The sequence below is a fragment of the Pimephales promelas genome, chromosome 7, assembly GCF_988280905.1.
Source record: "Pimephales promelas chromosome 7, fPimPro1.hap1.1, whole genome shotgun sequence".
In the NCBI taxonomy this organism is placed as follows: Eukaryota; Metazoa; Chordata; class Actinopteri; order Cypriniformes; family Leuciscidae; genus Pimephales; species Pimephales promelas.
This window is the reverse complement of record NC_142775.1, coordinates 26,272,287-26,295,293: the sequence shown is the minus strand read 5'-3', so window position 1 is coordinate 26,295,293 and position 23,007 is coordinate 26,272,287. Positions and strand designations below refer to the sequence as shown.

At 38.5% G+C, this 23,007-nt stretch overlaps 1 protein-coding gene across 3 annotated transcripts; it reads right to left on the bottom strand.

The window, feature by feature from the left end:
- Nucleotides 1–2,321: 2,321 nt before the first annotated feature.
- zmym2 (zinc finger, MYM-type 2) lies at nucleotides 2,322–22,165 on the bottom strand. 3 transcript variants are annotated; one of them, XM_039655527.2, is made up of 23 exons: nucleotides 22,026–22,165; nucleotides 18,857–19,700; nucleotides 17,829–18,117; nucleotides 17,485–17,650; nucleotides 15,757–15,969; nucleotides 14,827–14,974; nucleotides 14,409–14,524; nucleotides 14,121–14,243; nucleotides 12,322–12,472; nucleotides 11,927–12,099; nucleotides 11,447–11,612; nucleotides 11,329–11,360; nucleotides 11,077–11,218; nucleotides 10,698–10,825; nucleotides 8,728–8,893; nucleotides 7,506–7,643; nucleotides 7,192–7,301; nucleotides 6,824–7,004; nucleotides 6,341–6,483; nucleotides 5,311–5,425; nucleotides 4,806–5,048; nucleotides 4,461–4,596; nucleotides 2,322–3,058 (listed from the first exon to the last, which is right to left on the bottom strand). In XM_039655527.2, the coding sequence occupies exons 2-23, from the start codon at nucleotides 19,683–19,685 to the stop codon at nucleotides 2,872–2,874; spliced, it is 4,095 nt and encodes a 1,364-aa protein (XP_039511461.2). In that variant the 5' UTR covers nucleotides 19,686–19,700; nucleotides 22,026–22,165; the 3' UTR covers nucleotides 2,322–2,871. The 3 variants fall into 3 exon arrangements, with proteins under 3 accessions (XP_039511461.2, XP_088989412.1, XP_039511462.2); XM_089133286.1 differs by lacking the exon at nucleotides 22,026–22,165 and adding an exon at nucleotides 21,743–21,854; XM_039655528.2 differs by lacking the exon at nucleotides 22,026–22,165 and adding an exon at nucleotides 20,703–20,958.
- Nucleotides 22,166–23,007: the final 842 nt, after the last annotated feature.

Below are 23,007 nucleotides of genomic sequence, written 5' to 3'. Positions count from 1 at the left end.
GGTTGATTTAGACCATCCCTGATTCATAGGCCCATATCAAAAGAGCCTACTGAGAAATAAATATTCTGGTCTTCCTAGTCTAGGTCTATATGATTTTTTTCACCCGTTAATATCATTTATCAGATGAAAAGTAATAGTATCTCAACAAACAGCACAATTTCATATCATTCATATCTAGTAAATTGCAGGATGAGTTAAGTGTAGTTTAATATGGATTTTTTGCATCCTCCTAGCCATTTCCTGTCACCTGAGCATCCACTGCAATGACCTTGTGTATCCAAGTGTAGCCGTTGACATGGGACACCAGCTGGAATAAAGTCCATCAAGGGGCTTGTTCTGGGGTACATGTGTTTGTTTGGGAGGAGATGATATACAGTACAACCCAGATAATAGTCCAAAAGGCCAGGCTCAACTCTGGAAAAATATGGTATAAAACAAGTTGGCCATGTGACTTCATTAGAGAGGACTATGATCAGCAGTACATAGGTGCACCCACATTTGCAGTCTTGAACACAAGTTTACTCAGTATATATTTTTCCATTCATAAATAAGTGGATAAGGGAGGTGGTATGGGGGATGATGCCTGCCACTGAAAAACTCGCTTCCAAATTTGAATGGTCTTACCAAGCAATTACATGCTAGACTGAATAAAACTATCCCATTGCCAAGAGTCTATATATTCTGGCCACTATACAGCATTTTGGACACATTTGACTGAATTGGTTTTTTTTACAACTCTGTATTTTTCAGCAATGGTAACTAAAATTTAAAATTAAAATTAGCTAATGACCAGTTTCCTGAACCACATCCTCATCTGCCATTTGTGTTGGGATAGTCAAACAACAACAAAAAATATATAGAGTGAGTTAAGATCCTTCCACAAAATCTTCTGATCAAAATCAAAATCTTAAAAAGGTTAATTGTTCCAATTACACAATAATCAGGAAGTCCACAGCTTAACTATGACAATAAAGAACGATATCATTGGAATCATGGTGCGTTCAAGTCCTCCTGGGAAAATTTGTATTTACGAGTTGGGAAGTTGTGTTTACGACATCAGGTGATTTCAAGTCACTCATGCCAATTAAAATTCTCTTTTTTACCAACAAGAAAATGAAGAACAAAGAATGTGCATCAGGTGTGTTTTGCTGTTTTTAATTAACAAAGTTACTATAAAACTATATCATTACGTAATATTTTGTTATATTACTACAATTATATTTTGCACAGGCAGTTGTTATTTTGTTGCAAATAAAAAAGCCTGACAATGTCAATGTTACATACCTATTCTATACTGATGTTTCTCACGAACACTGCCCCAACACGTAAAGATAGGGATTTAAAGAAAACCTGAGTTTCCCCACTAATACTTACAACTTTCAAGTATATTCCTATAGAAATAGTGTAATTTACCTTATTTTCTTTTGGCCACTACTGGGTGTTATGACTCAATATTATATTACCATAATAATAAAAAGTGAAAAATAATAGTAATAAAGAATAAGCAAGCATGTACAAACTTGAATGATAGTACAAAGGCTCTATGTAACAATCTAGCAGATTATTTCGCATCTCCAGTCACTTCAAGCAGAACACATTTCCTCAAGCTGTCTGATTTGTCCACTGCAAAAACAGTGCAGGATGAGTTAAGTGCCAAAGTTTAATATTTTTCAAAACCCTATAACTCTAATAATGAGCACAAAACAAACACCTTTACTCCACCACAGAGGGCTACTCACTTCAACCCCTTCCAAGCCAACAGAAGAAAAAGGCTGAAAACAATATGACATAACTGAAAATTCACATTTCACGGTCTTGCTTTACAGTAGATTTAATCAGAAAATATAAAGGGTCGAAAAGGTAAACCATTATAAGTCCAAGAAGTGAGCTTGAAATTTATTGGTAGAAAAGGTCAAGGAAAATAATCATAAAAGCCATGAAAACAAACTCCACTGACTTTCACCGTATAAATAAATCACTTTTAATCTTGCATAAGCTAAGTGTTTTGTACGTAACTTTTAATTACTTTTGTGCACAACATGCACATCCTTCAAATTACTCAAGACTCCAGGAAGAGTACAGAGCAAATAATATGTCTCTGCTTTTCGGTGCATCAGCATGTGCTGCAGATGAAATTCAAAGTCAAAATTTCATACACTTGATTGTTCAGAGGAATAGTTTCACACTTAAAGGTTCAATGCCGGTAAAGCATTGGCTGTGCAGAACCAACTCCTATCCAATCTACTCCAAAACAACAGAAGAAAGGGGAGGGAAAGAGGCACATTCACAAACACACTCATTCCACTCGCACAAAGAAGAGGTCCAGGGCTGCAGCAGGTTTTAATGCTATTATGGAAGGCCAGAGAATTTGCACACATGGCACAGCGTCCAACACACACACCCTGCCCTGCTATTACAAAATCTTGGACTCTCTTTAACAGATGTCAATCAACAGTAATAAATAAATGTAATCTTTAGAAGGCTTTTTGGGCAGGAAAAAAACAAAACAAAAAAACATTACTTTCCTTAAGGACCAAAGTTCTTGTGTAGATTTAGAAATATTTTTAGACCACAGTGGCCACACAAGTAATGCTACATGAACACAAGTTTCCAACAAATTGAAAAGGGGAAAAATAAAGAAGAAAGCAGCATCCTTTAAGTCTTGTTTCTGGAGAAAACTCCTTAGGGTCTTTGGGAAGACTGATGTGAATCAGCATTATCCCACCAAAATCCATCCTGACATCATCTCTTAGCTGTATTGAGATCAGTGTGTTTAAAGGGAGAGTGACAGGGTGTGACATGGTAAGCAGCTCGTTGGTGATGCACAGGGTGTCACGACAGCATAGTAAGAAGTCTTTAGTACATCGGCCTCTAGACTCCCTCCTCCTCCTGCTGGTTGTCTCTATAGATATCTCTGACCAGCAGCATTCGAGGCAGGAGCCTAGCCAGCACGCTATTCTCTAGAGGTGTCGAGCTGAACCACAGCGGACTGTCCGAGGATGCAGAGACCTCTGGCTTCATGTAAAAAAAATCTGTCCTCTGTCTCACAGACTCTGGGCTGAGGGGAAAGAGAGGAGACGGGTTAAATAACAAAAACAGCAGTCAGATCCCACCGAGAAATAGAGATACAGCGATATTAAAAAAAATCTGGCTGACATAAAAATACAAAAATGTCTTCATGCTACGGGAGATAAACTGATTTACATCTAAATAAAACCCTAATATCAACTATTTTTTGGAATCACAGTATAAAAAAAAGGATATTCATTTTTGAAATTTGCTTAAAGCTGCAGTCTTTCCTCTGTCGCCATCTCTGTTCGAAATCTGCAGTCATTCGCGGAATTATCAAATTTATGCGAGTTGTAATTCGACACTGCACAGTGTGGATGAACACAATGTTTGAGGAGAGTGTGCAGCTGTCCGTCACCACGCTGATGTGGATACTGGCATTCAGAATCCCAGATTATTCTTTTTGGAAGTATGACCAATATAATTTTCACCAGAAAATGTCCTCTGAACAAGTAACATCCACTTTTGTTCTGGTTTTGAAATTGCAGTAAATTGTGCTGATTAAATCTAACAATCGCTTATGTTATCATATCACAAACCATGCAAACTTTACTTTGTTATCAAATTGTTAATGTTAACAATGTCAGCATTGTATGACTACATGCAATGTCCTTCAGATATGCATCCTTGTTTTCGCACTCCGAAGTTTGAACAAAGTCTTTTGCATTTTACAGCGGGTGAATCTCTAGTTGTCATTGTGACTGGTGATTGTCGTTTGAACCTTTTTGGAAAATTATCAAATATAATCTCCTTTGCATATTTACAGCTACACTATGGATAAAAGTTTTGGGGTTGGCAAGATTTTTTAAAATGTAAAATTAAAAAAATATTTTATTCCTGTGATAGGAAATAAATGATCATAAAAACTGAATTTTCTGCATCATTACACGAGTTTCAATATCACATGATCCTTCAGAAATCCCTCTAATATGCTGATTTGCAGCTCAAGAAACATTTCTTATAAGTGTAACATAATTTAAGATCCTTAAACTAATACAACAAAGTTCAAACTCAAAGCAACAACAATTTATTTGAAATAGAAAATGGTCACTTTTGATCCTTGCTGAATTAAAGTCTTAATTTTGTTTGTTTTGTCTGGCCTATACATTTTTTCAAATAGTTTACATTAATACCACACCAACACAGAAATTCTGACAGCACAGCTGAATCTGGCAGGGTCTTTTTACAGACTATGATGTGTCCTCATACTACAAGTGTCAACACCATATTTCAGAATGTGAACAGCAAATGTTATAATCACTGGACACTGTTTAGTTCAAAACAACTTGAACTAGCTAATCATGGTATTGGGTTGCTCTTTCCCACCGAAATAGAGCTGGTGCTCGGCCAAAGGATCTGCACACCAACAAATAAACTTATGTGAGACTCACCACTTTGAAAGGTAAAGCTCATAGAGTCGGCACTCGTGTTTCTTAACAGGACAGTGACCAGATCCTCCTGAACCACTGTCCGCCTCAAAGTTTGAGTCACAATCATCTTTACGCCTCCTCTTACTTCCTGATTGCTCTATGGAAAAAGAGACACATTTCAGCATCAGTTATAAAACAGACAAAATTTCAGCAAACAGCTCAAACCAAAAAGAGTGAAAATAAAAATCTGTTGCAGAATAACAGCAATACTAATGATAAAATAAATATATAAAAAGTAACTTTTAAATGCTTTAGATTTTAAATGCATGTAATTTAGCTATGGATTAGTGCTTCAGAGGAACACACCGTGCTGTTCCTGTGAGATGGAGGGGATGCGTATACAGACGGTGGTCTCATGGCTGTGCGGTTTGGAGCTGCTAGGGCCGTAGACATTTCCAAACGAGAGGCGTAAGTGCTGTTCAGTGGTGCGAAGACCAAAGTATTTGGTGTTAAGATATATGAGGGATCTCAGTAGGACGGAGGGTGTCTGCTCCCCGAGCTGACCGCTGCTCCACAGATGCTGCTCTTCCACACGACCCCACCGAGAACCTCAATACAAAACCACTCACACTTAACACTGGAACAACACTGATCATAACAGCTCATGCAAACCGTTAATGTATTTCTAATCAGCAATAATATTACACAACATTCAAATTCAGGTTGAAGGAAATTTACTGAGCGCTTCTTGTGTGTGAAATGTCCTCATAGTTGGATTGAGTCAACAGCATTTTTCAGAATGTGAACAGCAATAGTTATAATCATTGGACATTTCAATATTAGAAAATTAGAAAGATATATTCACACTTACCATCAGGAAGGACACTGGGTTGCCAGTCTTTGAGGAGCTTGTTCAGTTCTTCCCCAAACATGTGGTATTGTGGGTCACTAAAGAGGTCATCGATCCTTCCCTTGTCCTGCAAATACTACAAAACACCCACAAAATGTGATAAACACATGACAGCACATCGCAAGACAAATGCCTGACTGGGTCAGTTTCCAATGAGCAGTGTCATGTGTCCTCATAGCAAAAGCATCAACATCATTTTTCTGGATGTGAACAGCAAATGATATAATCACTGGACACCACTTAACCCTGGAGTGCTCAAGCCTTGACCTAGTTCGCTAGAACTTAACTACTTGATCATGGTCTCCTTTTCAATCTATGGGAAGTTTTGATTTTGAACTAGGAATATGACTTGTAATTTTATTCAGGATTGTCTCATCACAAGATGGCTTTGAAGTTTGGAACTTTAAAAAGTGTCCTTTTGTTTGTGTGATATATCATCTCTTCATTTTTGTTTTCTTTATGGATAGTAAATTATCTTTTTTTGACAAATTATGTAAAGAAAATTTGATAGTCTTCCATTGATTTCTATGGGTGATTTTGGGGGATGGCAATTACCTGCTTATCAATATCAGACAATTTTAATATCGGGGAATCCTTACTTTGACCAAAAGACAAGGTGTAATACAAAAATTAATAAAGGTAGAACCAAATTGAAGAATGACACTTGTATATCTGCAAATAAAATTGCAAAAGGCAACAATCGGATTTTTTAAATGTATTTAATTAATGCGTTATCAATTGTACAACCTTACTCTGGAGGAAAAACCTGCATCTATGCATTTTTATTTATGCATATTGTATTTCCATAAGCACATCGTAATGTTCATTTATATCAAATGCACAGGTTTACTGAAATGCCAGCTCATGAGTAAAGACTGCAATACTTGAATTGGGTGTTTGAGAAGCATTGTTCTAATGACCCTTTTTTACACCTTTAATGGGCAACAAGCATGTGCAAGACTCAGGATGTGATGCAAGACAACAGTCTCACCTTCTGGATGCTGAGACAGAGGTAAAGGAGGCTGTCTGGAGTATAGCGCTCCCCGTTGGGACGACACACCTCTTTGACGAAGCAGGATAAAGACTGATTCAGCTCTGCTGGGCTCAGGGACAGGAGACTACCTTTTAAACTAACTGCCCATGAGAAACAAAACAAATTACCTTGAGCAACATCAGTAGAGCATAGAGAGACATTTTAAGATTATCTTTAGGACTTTGTAAGACACTTGTTTACAGGAACATGGCAAGAGTGTGATTCTACAATCAATTCATAAGTATCGAAAAAAAAGTGCCCTCATAACTCAAAGTGATCAACAAAATGGTTTCAGAATGTGAACAGCAGTGAAGTTATAATCATTGAGCACATGTAAACCAAACAAATGTTTATGAAAATTTCCCTAGGACCAACATTACAATCAACAAATCATGCATCAAACTGAATGAACTTTGTACAGATCAATTATATCGAGAAAACCTTCTTTCTGGCTCTCCTTTCCTTTGGATTGACTGGACGGTGAGGCTTCAGATGTTGCCCATCTCCTCCATGCGTTTAGGCCGTATCTGGAGCTCAAGAGGAAAGAAGTTTCTGCTGCTGAGGACTCTACGGTTGGTGACGAAGATAAAGACTCTTCCTCTACTGCCCGCCTCTTCTGACCCTGCAGCAAAAGTAGGTCAGAAACATTAGCACATACACGGCTATCGTTAACAATCGGCCACCTCTTTGACTATGAGCCTCATATAAAACTTCAGCAATCACAACACATCAGCATGTGAACAGCAAATGGTTTTCTAATCACAGGACAGCACAGGATGTGATGTTATTGGGCTGGATGCATTCATTACCCTCCTCCTGGTTCTGGGCCGAGGCGACTTCTCTTTCTCCTCAGCCAGGACTGGAGGCAATGAGAAGAGCATGTCTGTATCTAGACGCTCAACCAGGATGGGTTCTGTAGCTGGAATGGACAAGAGCAATGTCTTTACTACATACAAGTTTGCGATTTGGAAACAGTGAAAACATAATCAGAGAGATACAAGAAAATACTTCAAGGTAGACATCACGATGGGTAAAAAGGGAAATGTTCCCTCCAAACATTAAAAAAACATAATATAATCAAATCTTTTAAAATAAAAATCATGTTCATTTGGTGGTACAGTACCAAGGGGCAGGTCCTTCTCCAGGTCTAAATCTGGTTCATACTTGTCGTCTTCCTCCTCCTCTTCTGAGCTACCACTACCATTTTCATGTTTTACATTTTCCATCTTCCATTCTCCACTGCTCTTTTCACATTTGATGCCTACAAAAAAGGGGTTTTTGGATGATTCTACAAAATGTTCAAGAAGACACAATAGACATGTAATTTTAACAAGAAACACAGGTGCAGTGTGAATGGAGAGAAAAGACAGGTTTATAAAGAAGTGGGATGCACCAAAATTTCAGCCAGCGAAAACTATTGAGCGAAAATTAAATTTTCATTTTTTTAGCAGAAAGACAAAAAAAAAAAAAAAAAAAAGGAAAAAAAGGCAAGGTAGAAAACGTCAGTTGAAAATATATGCCACCCCTCACCGGCAAACTAGAGAACTCTGCTAGGACGTTATTTAACTCAAAGAAATGCATCCTAAATTAGATAAATCAGATATGTACAAAATAAAAAAAATATTAAAAGTTATATCTGCACAAAATGACACGAATGCACAAGTGAACTTGAACTAAGTTATGTGCCATTCAGAATGACTCAAGTTGCGGACACGCTCTTTCTGGAGCAACGCAATAAAACGGCAACTAAATCCAAATAATGAATTTATTTTAATTACAATATTGTTCTCTCTATAATGTTATGTAACATGACAGTCTCAATCATAGTTGATATTAGTCATGCAGCCATGGTATTAGTTTGAGCTGCACACGCTGAAGCTGATCACCGCATTAATTCTTAACCAAATGCATCATAAATGCCTACACAAAATAAACAATAGTACAACTTACATTTGCACAAAAAGGCTGCAAATGCACAGGCAAACTTAGTCACATAACAGGTCACTGATATTAACCTGCTTAATCGCCAATAAATACATTTTATTGATTAAAATGTATTGGCGACAATTAATCAATTTCCGATTAATTGTTAACATCCTTAGTTTTAATGTATTTTTTGTCCAATTTTGGTGTTACTTATATTGGTGTGTTGACTTGTATTTACTTAATGTATTTATTCGGCCCAGAATTATGATTTTGGTACATCCCTATAAAGAAGGGATTGTGGGATTGCTACTGGAGCAGAAGTGGTGTGGGTGTTAAAAAGCTGAGAAATGAGAATCTGTGTGAGGTAAAGGCAGTGACTAATTTTGCAGAATCATGCAATCATCCTAACAGGTACATACTTGAGCATTTTGGATTCTCATCTTCTTCATGTGCAATCACTTCAGCCATCGCTATTAGATCAGCTTCAAGGGGGTCAGAGGGTACTTTGGCTTTGAGCTCATTGATGGTCTTCACAATCTGCTCAGCGTTCTGCAGCGTGGTTGGTAGAAACACTGGCACAGGCACCTGAAAGCACCAGAACGAGCTAGAGATCAATAGGGTGGGTCTGTCTATCTATCTATCTAATAAAATATTTGTTTTATTAATTTAAATACATTAATGAATAAAAGAATATAAGTACAACAAAGCACTTTCACACCTCAAACGACATTGTTCAGATGTTTTATTCAGATGTTAAGACATTTGTCAGGTTTTTGTCCTTAAAATGCTCTTGTGTGTAGGACTAATTTCTAACATCTCATTGGTATGCAGACTAATGTAGTTATTAGAGATTCATTGATTAAAGCAGCAGCGTCGCTACCAATAGCAAAGCTGCAAGTTGAACTGCTTCAAGAACAGCAACATTACCACCTTGCGACTGGGAAAAGTGTGTGAACGTGTGTGCCTACTGTAAGTGTTTGTATGGGAGAGAGAGCATTTCCCATTGGTAATAAATATCATTTCATGGAAATAGTTGTTATTTCTATTAGAGATGCACTGATCAGCTGACCAGGGACTGGCCGATTTTCCATTTGCTTGGCCCGGATCGGTCTCACGTCTTTCCAAATTCAATCCGGCCCATTTTGTTACCAATGGCGCAGGCAACAACATCACAGCCACGCTCGCACTCATAGCCACATGTAAACATGTCATTGGCTTGGAAGTTATTTAGTGTGAGTGAAGACGACACCAAGTTCACAATTATCTAATTCTTTAAGACCAAAATAAACCATGCTGCTGCGGTCATGTTATTCAAAAAACAAAATAAAATGACCCTCTGCTCTTGACTGAATAACTTTTGTAACATTAATTGTAAGGATTAATCTGCATTTCATTTTTATAATGAAACAAGAAATTAATCTGCATTTCATTTTTATAATGAAACAAGAAATAACAACAGGCTTATCTAACATATGGCCAAGTACTACATGCTACTAATCCCGAATGTGGAAACAATGGTATAATAGTCTTCTAATAGAACAATGATTTTCTTTTATTATTTTGTTTGTTTTTATGTGTAGGTATGCATGTGCATTTATGGTGTATTCATGTATTGTTGTGGGTAAGATTTGGACCTTAAGTCTGTAATAAAAATTTTGATAATTTGATTTGATAATGAAGACCAGTGTTAGATGATAATCATAATATGAAGATGATAATATCCAGTGTTATTTTACATTTGCAATTTCTGTAGTTTTTCTTACCTGAATATAGGCTACTGTTAGACCCACCTGAAAACTAAAAGCCATGTTTATTTCATATCTCTCTATTTCATCTCTATTTATGTATTTGTGCTGTTTATTTGCAATTTGTTTATTACTGACTTTATGAAATGAAAAATTTTAATTTAAGAAAAGTGCATTTTTGTTTGTATCTGTTGCCAATTATAGTTCTTAGAAAGAAATCTGCAAAAATCCGTATTGGCAGGTTACACTTAAAAAAAAAAAAAAAAAAAAAAATATATATATATATATATATATATATATATATATATATAAAATTGGAATCGGCCAAGAAAATTGCAAACGGTGCACCTCTAATTTTTATCCTATTGATTTATTGTATATAATATATATTTATTTATTTTGTGTGTTTTGATTCTTTTGCCATTTTGCTGCTAATTTGGCAAAGGATACAGATCTGTAATGCGGACAAAAACTGCCTGAAACTTTTTTTACTTTAGCTGTGCGTTTACTGGAAAGTAATTGCTTAGAACGTTAATAAACCAATTAAAGAATTAAGCATTTAACAGCCCATAATATATATATTTTTATATATGTACTGCAATTGAAAACAATATGATGCTTTCAGTCTGTGAGGAAACACTTACCGGTACAGGTATTGCAATAGGAGTGGGTGTGGCCTGAGCATAGAGGTTCATGGGTACTGGGATGTAAACGGGAACAGGGATTGGAACAGGAACATACTCCTTTCCTGAGCCCTCCAGGCCTGCCTCATCTGAGGGGAAGCAGAAACTAAAGCACATAATCCTTGCTCTTTTCCAGAAAGTTTATGCATTTGTATGCATAAATTTGTATGCAAAAATTATAGAAAAAGTGGTTTTGAGCCAACTCCAGTCTTTTTTAAAATAGCCAGATTTATGAGAAATTTCAGTCTGGTTTTAAACCACGTCTTAGAACGTCAATAGTTCTTAAACGTGCTGTACAAATAAAATTGTATTGTATCGTCACAGAACAGAAGGTGCTCACCTGTCTGCAGCGGTTTACTCTGCATGTGGGGTTTGCAGTAGGTGGCCTTGGTCATGGTGAGGGGCTTACAGAGCACAGCTTTATTCTTCACATCCTTCAGGACCCCTCCACCCGCATACGATACAGGCCCCTGAGTAAACGACTGCAAGAGTCACAATAAAAATGGACTACAGTGAATTGAAACGACTACTATGTGCCAATCTGTAGTTTCATTTTTAAGAATGATTCAGTCAAAACTGACAGCACCCTCACCATCTTAGCTGCTTGGGTTGGTCCTCCAAACACTAAAAATTGACCAAAGGATTTCATTTTAAACACGACAGAATAATTTAAATGTGCATATTTCCAGATGTGGGGTTTTATACTGTACCTAAAGCTGTGTTTTCCGGGCCTTTCTGTGTGGCCATGTCGGGCTCGTTTTGCTGGCAGTAGAAGCGCAGGAGACACTGCTGGTCACAGAAATGCTTCATCTCTGCACGCCACTGCACAGACTCTGTCAGGTTCCCCTGTACCTTACAGCAGTCGCAGCGCGCCGCCTAGTGGACAACACAAATACATATTTCAAATTACTGCAGCACAGTTTGGAGTCAAAGATCATTACTGTAATTTCGAACAGAAAATAATTTTAAGTATGAAAACGATCTCCGATATCAACAGTTTCCATAAAAATGCACTACCTCATAATAGTCCTACATACAAGTGTATTTTAATCTGGACGCCTTTATTTTTTTCAAACATCAGTTCAATGCAATATGTCAGCCCCGTACAATCCCTTGTGTTCAGCGAACAAGCAGAATGATCAAGACTTGGTCACATGATCTTAAAGCCAGGAATGATCAAATCAGTGTACCTTGTAATACCAGTCGTCAAACTTTTTAGCACACGTCTCACTGCAGAAGTCCCTGCTGACTCCGTCTATCTGTTTAGTGACAGATTTCTTACACATCTGGGTGCAATGGTTGCAAGTGACACACTTCAGGCCCAGACGCCTGGTGAAATCCTGCTTGAACAGTAACTTACAGCCTGCAGAAGGAATAAAAATACAGCCAGATATATCACATCTGTCATTATGAATACATTTTGTAAGTCATTTAAAATAATTAATCAAATTCATTAGAACACAGTCCTCATATCATAAAGATGAAAATCACACAACAAGTCATGATGTGAACAGCAGTAGATTTAATCACAGGACAATGTGCTGTTAAACGCGCCCAGCTATTTGACTGTAAACAGAATAATGACCTTCACTACAAAAGGGCCTCTTCACCCCCGAGAACTTCACGGACTCATGCAGAGTCTTCTCTTCCTGACAGTACTCGCAGAACGTCACTATGCAGTGGAGCTTCTTGTAGTCATCACAACAGGCCTTACTGCAAAACTGATGGACTTTATCCTGCAGAGATCAGATATTCAGGGAAATAATTTGTGCCAACAATCTAAATTATGTAATAAAATAAAAACAAATTATCAAACTACAAGCAATAGCACAAATACAATAGAACAAAGATGCAAATTAAAATAAGCAGTGCTATTCAGATTTTACAGGTAGATCTAACAGTAGCTAGATGCATTGTTAGATATATATTAGTTAGATTAGTTACAGAAATTGAATGAAGTAGTGTAATCAAATGTAAAATAACACTGCATAGTCTTAACTGTATAAAATGAAATGAAGGTGAATCCCTAAAGTTATTCAAACAAGAGCATTGAGTGATTTTTTGCACTGAGTGTTTGATTAACAAATAAAAACAGACAGCAGGAACATTAGGCTGCTGTCACTTTAAGATCCAATAAATTGATACTGTACACGTGCGTTTTTTCTCTCTCGACTGTTTACGTTCACTTAACGACATAACCAACAATGTTTACTTGGATACTCGACAAGATGGACATTTTGACAATTTTGTGTGACACTGTCTGTTCAAGAGCAAGAATACATGAAAGAAAGCTTAATTCAGTATTCACATACTGTCAGACGTAGCTTTCTCTTTTACATCTTGCACACATCATGCACTAAAAATGCATGCAAAAACAAACAAACATTGATGACAAAGCTGTACTGGTCCTATCAGGACAGTGACAGTTCTGTCAACAAGCCCTGCATGTGCTCTCTCTTTCTCTTACGTTAAAGGGTTAGTTCACCCAAAATTGAAAATTATGTCATTAATGACTCAGCCTCATGTCGTTCCAAGCTCGTAAGACCTCCGTTCATCTTCGGAACACAGTTTAAGATATTTTTGATTTAGTCTGACAGCTTTCTGTCCCTCCATTGAAAATGTATGTACGGTATACGGTCCTTGTCCAGAATGGAAATAAAGACATCAAAGTAGTCCACGTGACACCAGTGGGCTAGTTAGAATGTTTTGAAGCATCAAAAATACATTTTGGTCCAAAAATAACAAAAACTACGACTTTATTCAGCATTGTATTCTCTTCCGGTCTTTTTTTTCCTTTTTGGACAAGGACAGTATACCGTACACACATTTTTAATGGAGGGACAGAAAGTCATTAATTTTCATTTTTGGGTGAGCTAACCCTTTAAGTGCACGTGTGAGAGAAAGTGACAGAGGATGCTGTCAGCCAAGTGACAGTGCATAAATCTCAGTAGGCAATGATATTATATCTGCACTAAACTTATTTTATTCCCCTTCCATTCACTCAATTCCAGGTGACTGTAATTGAACCATTTTCTAGTAGCCATAGGCTAATTAAGTGTATTTTTTAGAAGCCTAGAGTGAAATTTGGTCACTTGTGCAAATGATTTACTTGCATCGTAGAGGTTTGCATCACTAGTCTGTGGTTTGTAACTTTTTTGTTTTTGTTTTATATTGTTAGAAATATAAAATACAAAATAAAATCTAAATGTCAACAATAATAAAATAAATAATACAAACAGTAAGTAAATAATAACACTAAGAAAAATACCTGCATATGGGTAAGTAACAAAGTGAATAATGGCAGAAAATTAATTTTGAGGAGAAGAATTCCATTAAAAGATTTAAATCTAACAAAAATAATAGGCTAAATAAAAATGTTCTCACCTCCCACTCCAGAATCTCTGGCTTCAGGTTGAAGGAACCACGACAGTAATTGCATTTCAGCTGAATGTTCTCTGAAGCTGAAGCAGGAATTTGACCATTGGCTGATGTTTGGATGGTGGCATTCTGCAGGGGGCATTTAGATAACAAAGCCACCAGTAGAACATTTCTAATGTGTACTTAGAAATTGACATTCCAAACATTTAATGAGGCATGTACTAGCTTGAGTTCTTCTACTCCGTGTTCTAAAGAAAGGCAAGATATAAAAAGCTAAAATAGCATCTGAAGTACCTGGAATTTGGTGACACATTGTGAACTGCAGAAACTCAAAACCTTCCCTTCAGACAGAGTTGCCTGATATTGAGGTAATGCATTTCTCTTACAGAAGTGGCATGAGGGCTCAGAATCTACAAATACAAACAAGATCAAACATGAGCTGACATTTATAACAGACACTCAGTTCTTCCGACCTCAAATGTCTGACTCCCGAGTTTGTAGAAATCAAATTGCCTGTTGAGCATAAATGTGGTAAAAACTATAATGGCCATTATATTTACTTCAGAACAAAAAATGAGGATGACATCTCACAAATTCGACACATGCTATGCTATGAAATGCAAAATCGGCATTAGGGGAACACAAATGTAGGCTGTTTGGCACTCATTGAGTGAGTCGCAAAATCAGCTCTAGGTTGTGATTATCTACTCACTCTGTGCAGCAGCTGTGAATTTACTCTTGGTCATACAGGCTGTGGTGCAGTAAGACTCCATGGCTCCATTTGACCCAATACACTGAGTGGCATCAAATGATCTGCACATCACTTTACAGCCACTACACTGCACTATCTTCCCATGAGTCTGTGGAAAGAGAATAATTGAAAGTAATCACTAAAAACAACAGATGCACTGATTTTTCCTAAGCACTTTACAGCACACACAAATATCTATTTTCTCCCTTTTCTTTAGTAAAAACTTTTACGTAGAACATTTAACAGTAATCGCAATAAAGTAGGACTACATAAAACACTCCTGGTGTGGGAAATTCACACACATCTAAAGTACAGTCTTTTGGAAGAACCATTTTCTTTTCAAATCCAATATCCAACTTGGATATTTTCAGGTGATCGGCCATGGTTGGCGATGCTGATTTTATGCCCGTCAAATGCACTCGGGCGTCACATAATTAACAACATCAGCATCACACATACACACGGAAGGCAAATATAGGAAACCACTTGAACTACGGCCACCAGCCGATCAATCTGCGTATCTCTGCTAAAAACATCAAAAATCGCAAATTCGCTTGGTGTGCAAAATCGCAAAATTAAATTAAATTGCAAAATCGCTTGGTGTGATTTTCAAAATACAAAGGCACAGATTTATTTAAATATGCGTTGCATGAATGAATGAATAATACTAATTACTATTATTAATAAAAACCAGCATAACAAAGCTTTTTTTTTTTAAATCACAATTTTAAATCAGAAACAAATGTGCAATAAGATTTTCTCAGAACTGTGGGATGTGGACCTTACAGTTCGACTTTGGAGTGTTTCTTGATTTGAATGTCAATCAAAGACTGAACTGAAAGGAATGAGTGAATTTCTCAGGACTTTAAAACATCAAACTAAAAAGCTGACCTGTTTATAGTCCCTGATGCAATTTTGACAGCAAAAGCGTTTCTGCTGACCATCGATGAGTAAAAAGTGGTTTGCCGTGGCACGACTTGGCAGGTAATTCCCACACTGTTCGCAGCAGTTCATAATGAGCCCGTTAGCCATTCGGTAGCGATTAAAACACGCGTCACTGCAGATCTTGTGGGTCACGTTCTTGAAGCTCACCTCATGTCGAATCTGGAGAAGATACAAAAAAAATAAATAAATAAATAAAAATCAAAATGATGCATTGTATTTAATGATCATTCAAAAGTTAGATTAATGCTATAAATCAACAAATAGACTACGAAATCGGTGTAATGGTCGTTTCTTGTTCCCAAGGTGATCACTATGGATACACCACAAATACAGTCAAGGATAGGGGTAACCATGGCTACAAAACTGAAGGCTTGATAGTGCTCTAAAATTATATTATACAATGCACAACAGTAAAAGTTGGGTGAAAATGACAGTACTTAGTTTTCTATCAAGTTGCATTGAACCTCTATTATACGCAGAATGAATATCAGAGGATTCTGACCATCCTTCCATTATTGGCAGCACTTTCAAAGGCAGGATTCCAGCGCTCTTGCAAATGAAAATTATTTAGCCGCACAAGCTTAAATAGTCAAAATTCACAAATTTCTGTACATTATACCATCAGAATAAAAACTCCCTAAAGCACATTGCATTACTTGCAGTGTATACAACCTTGCTGAATGCAATGGGAATAATCTAGCTCTAAAGCATCACACTATTTATCATTAATTAATAAATATATGCCGATAATCATTATCTAAGCCTTTACTATAGTAGGATTCATTAATTCACCAGCATCAACCAGTTCACGATGGCTGCCTTTCAGCCATTATCACTGCAGCTTTTATTAGTTAGGCCTACGGAGCAAACATCAGGTAACAAAAACTAATTAACGAACAAAGCTTTTTTAAACTAGGATAAGGATTTGTATATTAAAGAATACAGACATATTATCAGCTCTCAGATTCTGTCAAATTTGTTACGAAATTCAAACAATAAACACTGTTTTGGCGCTTGTAAATGTGACGTGATCACGTGAAAGATCACAAACAGATCTCAGTTCAAGTGGCACGTGAACCGATCATCTGTTACTCTTTACTGCAAACTTACCGAAATAAAACGGATCGATCAGTGTTTTTCAACCGCGGAAAGATGTCCAATAAAACAGCTGGAGAAGTTGGAGAACAACATGCGTCACGTTACGTTACATTTACCTCAGACTCAGGAATGCCTTTTAATGATTGTGTTTACGGTTAAACCTAAAACAATTGTGTTTAGTTACCAAATAATTTGACAATCACAAATCACAATAAACTTATTTACCAAGTTTTTTTTTTCCAAGTATGATAACTGATCTTCGCCTGTGAATCGTAATTCGTAAATAGAATCGCGGGCACAGAGCCCTGATTCCTAATTCACATTCCGATTAACACCAGACACAATAAAATTCTTAATAGAAGTAATCGGTCTGTACACACTGAACGTGAAACAAATGGCCTGATAGATAAAAGGAAATTGTTCAAACAAACCCGGGTAAAATCTCGGGTCACTTTATCTGAGCATTTTCCGGAATCTCTGTGTGAAAGGGGCTATAATCATGGCTGCAGCTGGTTATGACGGGGTGTGAGAGATTCAATCCAAATCAAATGTATGGCAGAATGTAAATGGTCTGACCTCAGTGAGCTTTCCACAAACGGTGCACTTCGTTTTGAGCTGGTTCTTCTGAGGATTTTGTTTGTTTTCATAAGCAGCCAGGCAACCTGTGCTACAGAACTCCTGAAATGATTCACTGGACTCCACCTGGGCCACTATGGTGCCTCCTTTCATATTGGTAATGTCTCTGATTTGGAGAAAAAAAAAAAAAGCACAAAAGAGAGAATGAAACTCTAAACAAAAAACAAAACAATCAAACCAATGTATTTCTATAAAAAGCAAGAGTGGTTAAGTGTCATTTTAATCAACGGTTAACACTTTCAGAAATAAGTTCACTCTCTGAAACTCATTTTAAAAAGTCGTACTTCTTGCACATGGTGCAGCTCTTCTTGGGAGCGGGCTTATGGGAGAAGGCAGACAGGCAGGTCGTCGAGCAGAACAGGTGGGACGATCCTTTGCGCTGGTACGCAGTCTGGCCTTTCTTCAAGGGCTTCTTACAGTTGGCGCATGTGACTTTCATGGTGCGCTGTGGCTGCTGGGATCCTGAGGAGGACTGGCAGGGAGGTTTGGGCAGAGGAGCTGCAGGAGACGGTGAGTCCACTCCAGGCTGCTTCTGGTTACGGGGAAAAGAGGCCGACTGGGAGATCCATGAATCTGAAGGAGAACAACAACAACAAAAAAAATATTCAGCCTTATATACATCATGACAGTCCCAATTAAGAAATCTGCAAAACTTCTGGTTTTTGAATACTGGTAACAAACAAAAAAATTCTACCTTAAACTACTGTAAAATATGCACATGAATGGATCAAGTGATCATCAAAAGAGCATCTCTTAAAAGTCCTTATTCACCGATATATTTTCTAAATTCATGATACAAATTATCTGTGCATTGCATTTAATTAATTAATTTATTTATTAAATATTCTGACCTTGTAATATTTACACAAATCATAACTTGACCATCCGGTGAAAACAACAGACTTCTTTCAGGTGACATATGCCAGAATTCTACAACCATAGTCCTCTTAAACGCCACCCCTCCAATCTCAAAATACAATCAACAATCAATGCATTGAACCACCCTACATTTTTTGACCATCCGTTTCGCTCAAATAAAGAAGTAGTGATCTGTCGCTACTTCCATTTTATTGCAACTTTAAAAACATATAGCTTATATGAATATCTGACAGTCTGTCATCTTTCCTAGTGGTATAAACATCTTAGCACAACATGCATTACGGATAATGGCGCACTGCCTTTGGAAATTGAAACCTCTAATACAGATATGGTATTGTTTTGTTAGTAATAGAGAAACAAGTCATTCAAGCCTAATGAACATCATGTTCTGTGTAAAGGATGACACAGCAGCAGCTACATGTGGATGATTTACCAGATCTCTGGTGTGTCCCCATTTCTCCATTCTGCACAGGCTGGCTTGCAGCACTAATGCGTCCTGGGTTGAATGTGGCTGACGGTCTGCCGGCTGTACCCTGGTTCTGCTGGGCCTCTGGGTTCAAGCTGAATGCACTGCTGATCTGCAGCCCATTCTCTGCCCCCCCCAAATCCTCCAACCGATCTGCCACTGGACCGCCCTCGCCTTTCAGCGATGTCACATTCGTGATCATGAGGTTTATATCCTCTACGTCTGTTGTGGTTGACGTTGCCATTGCAACCGCAGAAGAGTCCATTCCCAGTGTGGTAACGCTAGCGATTCTGATTTCAGAGTCAGGCTCTGTACTGCTCAGGGCATTCTTAGCCTCAGGGGGTGGCGAGGAGGAAGAGGCGGCACCCTTGAGCTCAGAATCCTCCTCGTCGTCGATAACGATTGGCTCACTCTGGCTTTTGGCTGTGGTTGATGCGGTTGTGCCTGCGGTAGCTGCAGAGGAGGGAGGACTGTGCGCCTTGGACAAAGCTGTTGCCGTGGTAGCCGACTCTGCACAGTCATTGGCAGCAGCAAGGGTCTCTACAGGTGTGGGGTTGGGAGGCTGTACTCTCCCCTGAGACTGATCAGGAGGCCCCTCTACCAATACTACATCATCATCATTGTCTTCTGAGGCCTTGGGCAGGTCTGGTGCTGTCTGTGACTCTTCTGCAGATGGAGTCTGCTCTGTTCTGGGAGTTTTCACATGACCCTCCCCCTCCTCCTCTTTCTCTTCCTCCTCCCCTGTGACTGTACATACCTCCTCAACATCTGCCCTTGCTTCCAAATCTCCATCCATTGCTTAGGCAACCACCTGTAGAAACAAACACAATGAGCTGAACAATTACCTGAGGAAACAAAAAAGCCATGCGAATACATGTAGGAAATAAAATTAGCTTATTGAGCAATAATCAACAAAAATTAATGTGAAGAAAGATAAATTGACAAACACAATATAACCAATCTGACTACAACCTCACAGAATTGAAAAAGATTATCTATTATCTATATATATTATAATGTTAATAATAACAGATGTCAACGTGATTAATAATTTACCAAGGGATTAAAAAAAAATCTAATTGCAACAAGGGGGTTTCTGGGAAGACAAAAAAATTGTTACTAAACTTAAATTATAAAATGCAAGAAAATTAAAAAGACCAAGTATCCATGACATCATTATCAAGAAACAGTCATCACTAAGCAACCAAATGTATTCACTCAAGCAAAGGGCTAATAAATGTGGAAAAAATCTTGCATCATCAACATGTGACCCATTTAGACTTATTACAGCGGCTCAACACACACCACTTACCTATACTGTGTTTTCTATCAAAATTAAGTAAATGCATGTGATGTGTTAAAGTACAGTTAAAAATAATGACAATGACATGTGCTCTCTCTGTAAATCTCTGATAATAAGAATGTAGACAGCAACAGTTTAGCCTTAAAGCCATGCGAAACAAAAATCTGTGTAATCCAACTTTATAATGGATGGATTTTCATAGCAGACACAGATTTCCAAAAGGCAAAGACTTTGGTTGAACTTCAATACATCTGGACTGCAATGCAGAGCTTGGAGTCTGTCTTGGTCCATTCCTAGGCTTTGACACCGAATACCCCGTTTCAGCTGAGATCTTATGTGGATGGATGCAATACCGGCACAGACTCCGTGTGAAGGCAACCCCAAACAGCAAATACAAAAACACTGCTCAAACAGATGTGACACAAACATGTTAACATTTTAAATCTGTGGGCTTTACTTGCAGGGTAATGATGCCATGATGAGGATGCTGGAGAGAGGCAAGTAACTTACATGAAGTGTTACTGATCCACCTCTCAGACGTGATATAATCACATGCATATGCGCCATGCGCGTGCCAAGTCTGCATTCTGAGCGAACGCAAATGTTTTCCGAAGGTCCCCGATAAAATGCATCACAGTTTCATGGCCCCATAAAGCTGCACTTTTCGAGCACCACTAGTGTCAATTACCACCATAATGAAGTCATTTGGGGGCAATTCCTACCATTCACCCCTGGGCCGTGCCCTTGACTCCGGACCGTTCGTATCCACACACACACACACACACACACACACACACACACACACCCGGACCGCGATCCGCGTGCTGTCAAGGCAACCGGATGACGACGTCAACACGCGGTGCTTCATAGGCTTTCATTATTTTCTGTAAACTCAAAGGCCGACGGCTCTGCTAACTTGCTACGCGAGACCCCCAAGGCGGGAGGAGCCTCCCAATACAACCTAACTGCCCCTCTTCACGCAAAATCCCCGGCCCATGTGTCGACTCCCACCCCTGGCCTCTCTTGCGCAGGCAGCCATTGGATTAGCGGCGAACTGGAGGGAGGATGCGAGACTGCGCCATTGTTATTGTAGCGAGAGAAATTACTCTGAAGTAGTTATATGACAATACCCGCGACAAAATTGGAGAGAAACTGCATTTTAACATCACATATCCGAATATATGAATACGGCACTCAATATTATTTAATGCTATGACTCTTGCAATGAACACACTTCTAACACATACATTTAGAAAACACGTCTGCTTTTGACTATACTTATAATCCTCTGTGGGAGTTCAACGAGGATTCATATTTCTTGCCGATATTAGACTTGAGTGACGGTTTAATTGAAGTTACCCGTTTACCCCTGGCAATCAAAAGGCAATACACGTGGTGCCCTGTGGGGGCACTGCACAGTTAAGAAACATCAACTATAACGCCTATAAGTGACCAGCTACAAATATTTTACTCAATATTCCAAACTTGTCAATTTAACTAGGGCCCAAAAGCACATCTACCAATTAGCTAATAAAACAATAGTTATTTACAAATTGGCGAATCATCTTGCCCCCTTCAGTCAGCGGGTAGCACTGCTTCATGTCCGCCATTAGAGAGCGAGCGAAACAATGCGCGAGAGCATAGGCAACAGCACCCTGCCACGGCGGAGGGGGGAAATCTCAGGCGGGGTAAAATTGCACGTTAAATAACCCTCGAGAACGAACACAGGTGACCCCTATAGTTTCCTTGGCTCGAGCTCCACGGCTGACATAGTTGTAAAAACTTTGGCCAATTACACACAGTTCAGCATCAAAACACCAGAGAAATTCTTACCGGAGTAGAGCTAGAGATGATATAGCGCCACTTTTGTGCCTTGACATAAATCCTGGCGCGCATGCGTGAAAACGTAGCGACGTTCCAGGCGCGTGGGAGGAGAATATTGCCAGCGCGAGCTCTTCGCGCTACTCTCACTGGATCGTCCGCTTTGTTTATGGGAATCGGTTCTTTTGAACGGTTCCTTTCTAAAAACACGATTCAGTGATTATTTTACGCCATGACGTCGTAATAACGCCACCACGTGTTCTTAGACGTCCAGCTTATCACATTAAATGTTCCTAAAAAGGTTCCGTAGGCGGCACCGTGTGGCTATTGCTAATCTGTCGAAATGCTAGAATCTTCTGTAATCATCTCACTCAACTTTTTTGGCTCAGTATGAAGCAGACACTTTCAGTAGAGACGATTCTGATGGCAAAATGAGGCTTCCTGAAACAGACCTCGCAGCTCGCAACTCAGTGCTTCACCCAAAGGTTCATTACTCGAAGCTTCATTCAGCATTGCTCACTAGTGACACCTAGCTACTGTACAAAGAAGTAATAGACAAATTACCTGAACCAATGAACTGAGCAGACTTATGATGTCCGTATACCCCCCCCCCCCCCAATGCTTCTCATTGTTAATGCCTGACATTTATACAGTACAATATGCATCTTTCTTTGTCTGAATATACTTGCGCAGACACAACTGTCACACACAAAGTTCATAAATTATTCACAAATTGTTTGGATAGTGACAATATGACACTGTTGAGTGCAGTGCTTGGAGGGAGTTTGATGTAGTAAACTACACATAATAGTCTGTGGTGGGAAAAGTTAATAATTGTTTGGTGTGTTTTGTGCAGTGAACTGTTACTAGTTTTAGTGCATTGTTGTGCCTATGGGACTGGGGATATAGAGGAGCAAACTGCAACACAGTTTGGGGAGGGTGAAAGAAGGATTACAATAGATTTTTGAGAAACAAAAACTGTTTCAAGTGTGTT